We start from the raw sequence: 6,013 nt of genomic DNA, 5'->3' as shown, positions 1-6,013 counted from the left end.
TCCGGTCGCCTGTCTGCCGAGCCACCGGTCCAGCGTCCGGTCGCGCTTCCAGCGTCCGGTCCTTACGTCCAGTCACGTCTGCGAGCTCGTTTCTTCGTGATCTTGCGTACGGCTTGGTTCCTATCTTCATGCTTGGACTTTGCTTGATCTCTTGGGTCTTTTCTTGTGCTCCTAAGGTCTTGCTTAAGGTATTGATCATCGGATCATCACGTCGCCTTCGTCCAAGTCACGTTTTGCACCCTGTTGGACTAAAAAACAAACACTTGCAAATTCATTAGTCCAATTTGGTTGTGTTGGTCATTAAACACCAAAATCCAAAGTAAATGGGCCAAGGGTCCATTTTCCTTACATGGGGTGCATCATGTTGGACAAAGTCATTGCCAAGTAGGTTAGTGAATACTATGGACCCAAATTCCCCTTCCCATGTTAGGTAACTAGTTGTCATCACTTCCAATTAGTATTCATTTCAATCGGCTTTGTCTTTCAATTGGTATACTCTTAAAGCATCTAGTTATCTTTCATGCCTATGTTTGCATTTACATGCTTAATCTTTTGTCATGCATTAAATAGGTATATCATATGGTAGGCTTGCTCGGTTTCATTATCAATCCTTGGAGCAAACCTACATGGTTAAAATTGTTTAGAAGCACGGCACATAGCTTGTTTTACAATTAATTATCTAATATGTGCCAAAGTTCAAATTGTAGATAATCTCTCCCAAATATCATCTTTCAAATGGTATTTTGATTCTTAAATCAATGTGCACAAATTTTACAAGAATTCAACACTTGTGTGCACAAATTTAGGGGGAGCTTAATCTACAACTTGGATGCTTTGAGACTAACACTTGTTCAAATAGTATCAATTCTTTCAAACCTATCACATGTGTAGTAGTCTCATTGTAAGGAAATTGGAGTCCCCGGAGTTAAGCATCATTCTTCAATTGGCTTCATCATGTTGATTTCATTTCATATTTACATGCTTTCTCCATGCATTATATAGATTAAACTCTCTTGAACAATAAATTGCTAACTATGCATATGCTTTGTTTTCTATCATATGTATGCATATATTTAGGGGGAGCTTATTCTATATAATATGAGAGTCAAATTTTGTGATCCATTTCACTCTATATACAAAGGATCATGAAATTTGACCCTCCCTTGTGCTACTAATGTCTTCCTTTTCGGTATTTGATGCCAAAGGGGGAGAATTTGAAGGACCAAAGGCAAGCATCAAGTTGATGTCTACAAGTGGTAATGGTCCGAGAAAGGAAGGAACGTGAATTATGGATTAGTCTAAGTAGTGGGAGAAATTTTTTTTTTTTGAAAGCTAGGCTTTAAATCCATAATATCATATGGGGACATTTACAAGGGCAAGACAAGCTTTTAAGTAAAGTTTCATTGGTATCTATCAATTAGTATCATATAACCTCGCCCTTTGCATTGTATCCTAGCAAGTAGGTAGTTTTTAATTTCCAAATTCTTATTATTTGCTTGCTTTGGTCGTGTTGGCATCAATCACCAAAAAGGGAGAGATTGTAAGGAAAATGGACCCTTGGCCCATTTACTTTGGATTTTGGTGTTTAATGACCAACACAACCAAATTGGACTAATGAATTTGCAAGTATTTGTTTTTTAGTCCAACAGGGTGCAAAACGTGACTTGGACGAAGGCGACGTGATGATCCGATGATCAATACCTTAAGCAAGACCTCAGGAGCACAAGAAAAGACCCAAGAGATCAAGCAAAGTCCAAGCATGAAGATAGGAACCAAGCCGTACGCAAGATCACGAAGAAACGAGCTCGCAGACGCGACTGGACGCAAGGACCGGACGCTGGAAGCGCAACCGGACGCTGGACCGGTGGCTCGACAAACAGGCGACCGGACGCGAGGACCGGACGCTGGCGGCAACCAACCGGACGCAGAAACACAGCGTCCGATCGAGTACAGAGAGGTTCCAGGCGCGCGAAACTGCGACCGGACGCGTCCGGTGGCAGGCGACCGAACACTGGCAGCGTCCGATCGGTGGTTCGCGGCTGCAACGGTCAGGATGACCGGATGCGTCCGGTCAGAACGATTCAGTGTCCGGTCAGTAGCAGAATTGCGGGAGTTCGACCCCAACGGCTACTTTCTCAGTGGGGCTTATAAATACAACCCCCAACCGGCCATTTGAGATGTGTGGAGCTGAGGAAACATACCAAGGGTGTTGATACACCATTTTAGTGATCTCCACATGCGTAGTGCTTAGTGTTTTATTAGGTGATTAGCATAAGTGCTTTGCGAAGTGCTTAGGTTGATTAGACCACTGCTTATGCGCTTGCTCTAGGTATTTGCCTAGTGTTTAGTGAGGTTTACATACCTCTTGCCACCCCGTGCTTGCGAGCACAAGTGTTGTACATCGGAGGGGCTTGAAGTCTTGTGAGATCACACCAACCATGGTTGTGGTGTGGCCGCCACCGTGTACCGGAGGGAACAAGGCCCACGGCGTTTTGGCCGGAAGCTTGATAGTGAAGACGGCGGGGAGCATCCGGGAGAGGCTTGTCGTGAGGCACATTGGAGACCCACTTGCACGTGGGGAAGGCCCGAGGCTATCCACGAAGTCACCCGACCGGGAGCTTGGCCCTTGCGAGGGATTCCTTGCGAGGGGCTCCAACGAGGACTAGGGGGAAGCTTGCGCGCTTCTCGATACCTCGGTAAAAATACCGGAGTCGTCGACGGGAGTTTGCATATCTCTACCTTGCTCTTTAGCTTCCGCATTTATATTGATTACTTCACTACGTTTGCGGTAGAGATAGCAACACACTAGTAAAACCATAGTTGCACATCTAGATAGCTTATCTATTGCATAGGTTTTGCTAGGGTTAGAAAAAGAGGCCATAGTTTAAGATTAAGGTTTTTAAGTTGCCTAATTCACCCCCCCCCCTCTTAGGCGTCATGGTCCCTTCAGATCCAATTGTCTTCTCCTGATTGATCCCCTACAAACATTTCCCCTTCCTCAAACTCTTACATCTTGTAGGATAGTAGCTTGCATACCCCTTGTTGTAAGCCTTTTGGAGAACTTTGGCATTAAGGAACATGTACTCACAAGACTCTGGCAACTAGACTTAGGGCTTAGTCCCAAACCAGTATAAATTCTCTTTGTTCTAAGTGCTAGCCATCGAATCCCTTGAGTAGCATGGTGGTAAATTTACTAGTTGGTTCTCTAAACACCGACAGTTAGCGTGCCAGATAGAGGAAATTTGCGCACTCACATTTGTGATCAGGGCATCGTTGGCACCTTTCACCCATGTCGAGCATGTTCTCGGTGCTAAGACTGCTTATCTTCTGCTATATGTGGATGATATTGTGCTGACAGCTTCTTCTCTAGACTTGCGTCATCGCATTATTATAGCCCTACAGCGTGAGTTTTCTATGAAGGATTTAGGCAAACTTCATCATTTTTTGGGCATGCAAGTTCAGCGCACTGCTTCTAGGTTATTCTTGTCTCAACACCAGTGCATGTTGGACATCTTGGAACATGCTGGTATGGCTGATTGCAAGCCATGTACCACTCCAGTTGATATCAACCCGAAGCTCTCTACCGATGGTGATCCTATTTCTGATGCTACAGATTACCACAGTCTTGTCGGCGCATTGCAGTTAGTCACCTTCACATGGCCTGATATTGATTATGTAGTACAGCAGGTGTGTCTACACATGCACGACCTGCGGGAACCTCATCTTGCAGCTCTGAAGTGGATTCTTCGCTATGTTCATGGTACTTTGGACTTGGGCCTTCATATCTGTGCCTCCAGTCAGTCTGATCTTGTGGTCTACTCAGATGCAGATTGGGCTGGTTGTCCTAATAGTCGTAAGTCCACATTAGGCTACGCTGTGTTCCTTGGTGACAGCTTGGTCTTCTGGTCCTCCAAGTGCTAGAACATTGTCTCCCACTCCAGTGCTGAAGCTGAGTACCATGCTGTAGCTAATGCGGTTGTAGAGGCTTCCTGGTTGTGCCAGCTATTGTCCAAGATACATACACCTATGCATTAAGCAATGTTGGTGTATTATGACAACATTAGTATAGTTTACATGTCTTCCAACCCCATTCAGCATCAATGTACCAAGCATATTGAGATCGATCTTCACTTCATCCGAGAATGAGTGGCTCTTGGTGCTATCCACGTTCTTCACATCCCGACAACGTCCTAGTTCAACGACATCTTCACCAAAGGCTTTCCTTCTTCTATCTTCATGGAGTTTTGGTCCAGTCTTAACGTTCGCAAACATGGCACTGTGACTGCAGGAGGGTGTTAGACTGTAAATGTATATATGCATGTGTATATGGGCCCGGGCCTTGGTATAGTCGACCGGTCCTCTATTTGGTTAGAGAGATATGAGGAGATCTTAGTTTGGTCCTGTTTCTATAAACCACGAGATCTCCTCTCCCCTATATATATATATATGTACATAGGTCTCTCCAATCAATCAATATGCTTTGGGAGCTTCGAGTTCATCGACGCCGACGGGCCAATACCCATCTCTGGCTTCAATCTCGGCAAGGTTCAATGCTTTGGCATCCTGGATTTTGTAAATGATCACCTGGGTTGCCTACACCTTAGCGGACACGCGTTGCCTCCACCCTAGATGCTGTCCTAGGGCCCCACACCCTAAGACAATGATCGAACATCCCCCAATCTAGACACATTAGCGGATCACCTAGGTCAACTTCACCTCAGTGAGGGCGTCTTGCCTTCGCACCAGATGCCATCCTAGGTCATGTGCTTTAGGATGGCGACCTTGCAGCTTTTGGCCTAGACACGCTAGCACTCCAAGTTAGGGTGCTACTTGGGCCCAACCCCATGCTGGAACAAAGCTGGTGCATGTTCTACATACTAGACAATGCCTACTCTCAGCTCTCTGGGGGTGCACCCATGGCCCCAGAAGCCAAGTTATAGGACCCCTACGTGTCGCCCTCTCACGGCCTGAGGGGCGCTATGGAACTCTTCAAGTAGAAGCTAGCCTAGTGCTCCCACCTCTTGCTAGTTGCCTCAGAGTTCATGGGAATAGTGGATGGCCACCCCTGAATCCTTTTATGACCTTCCGCCGTCCATGCCAGATGCGACGGACTCTAACTCTAGCTCCACAGCGGGTGATCATCCCTCATGAGAATGCAACATGTTGCACCACTCGGGGTCTAGAGTGGCAGTGGAGGGAGGAGAGGAAGGTGGGCTGCCCCTGATCTAATGAACTCTGGAGTAGCAGGCGACCTACGAGTTAGAGAGGTTGGAGCGGGCCGTGAAGCTGATCAAGCAAACGAGCTCTAGATCGAGGAGTTCTCGAGCGTGTAGCACTTTGGCGTGACCGGTGCACGAGCAAGGGCCCAGCATGTCTTTGGACAAATCCAACAGCATGAGGGAGAGACTCTGGTCTTCCCGACAGCCAGCCAGAACGTCGCCCCGGTGGCCATGATCATGCGATTGGTGCCCAAGCCATCAATCGATGAGGGCAAGTGGATCCTCAAGGAGCTCCAAGGGCTGCTAGAGGCCACCACCATTCAGTAGGCTACAAGCTCGGTGGAATGGTGATGACTCAAGGCTAGTGCCAGACCAAGCTTATGCGGTCAGGGCACCTCGAGTGGGCCCCTCATGGAAGCTGGAGCTCATCCTCCAAGGAATGGAACAGGACACATGCGCGAAGTATCACCCGCATGAAGCCACTTTTGTGGCCACCACTAGGCTTGCTCAACGCTAAACTTTCAACACCACGAGCTTAGGATAGCAGGTCATGATCAGCCATGGGGCCTTCCACCGAGCCTTGCAATCTCACACATCCCTAGCAAGACCGGGATAACAAACGTAGCCCAAGCCCAGATGCTTGTGGGTCATGGGCCTTTGAGAAGAAAATCCAGCAGGCTCCATTTCTGTCATAGTTCCATGCACCCCCAACATCACCAAATACTTTGGGGATACAAACCCCAACATGTGGCTTGAAGACTTTCGTCTTGCGTTTCGCATGGGAGGAGCTGATT

The 6,013-nt window shown here is 47.2% G+C and overlaps 1 protein-coding gene across 1 annotated transcript; it reads left to right on the top strand.

Annotated features, from left to right (window-relative positions):
• Positions 1-3,528: 3,528 nt before the first annotated feature.
• On the top strand, positions 3,529-3,921 carry LOC136495579 (uncharacterized mitochondrial protein AtMg00810-like). Its single transcript, XM_066491471.1, has one exon. The coding sequence runs from the start codon at positions 3,529-3,531 to the stop codon at positions 3,919-3,921; it is 393 nt and encodes a 130-aa protein (XP_066347568.1).
• Positions 3,922-6,013: the final 2,092 nt, after the last annotated feature.

The sequence above is a fragment of the Miscanthus floridulus genome, chromosome 12 (genome assembly GCF_019320115.1).
Source record: "Miscanthus floridulus cultivar M001 chromosome 12, ASM1932011v1, whole genome shotgun sequence".
Lineage (NCBI taxonomy): Eukaryota > Viridiplantae > Streptophyta > Magnoliopsida > Poales > Poaceae > Miscanthus > Miscanthus floridulus.
The sequence above is the reverse complement of the archived record's forward strand: the minus strand, read 5'-3'. Positions and strand labels throughout refer to the sequence as shown.

Coding starts and splice junctions, on each gene's coding strand:
- LOC136495579 (XM_066491471.1), top strand. CDS start 3,529: ATGGCTGATTGCAAGCCATGTACCACTCCAGTTGATATCAACCCGAAG.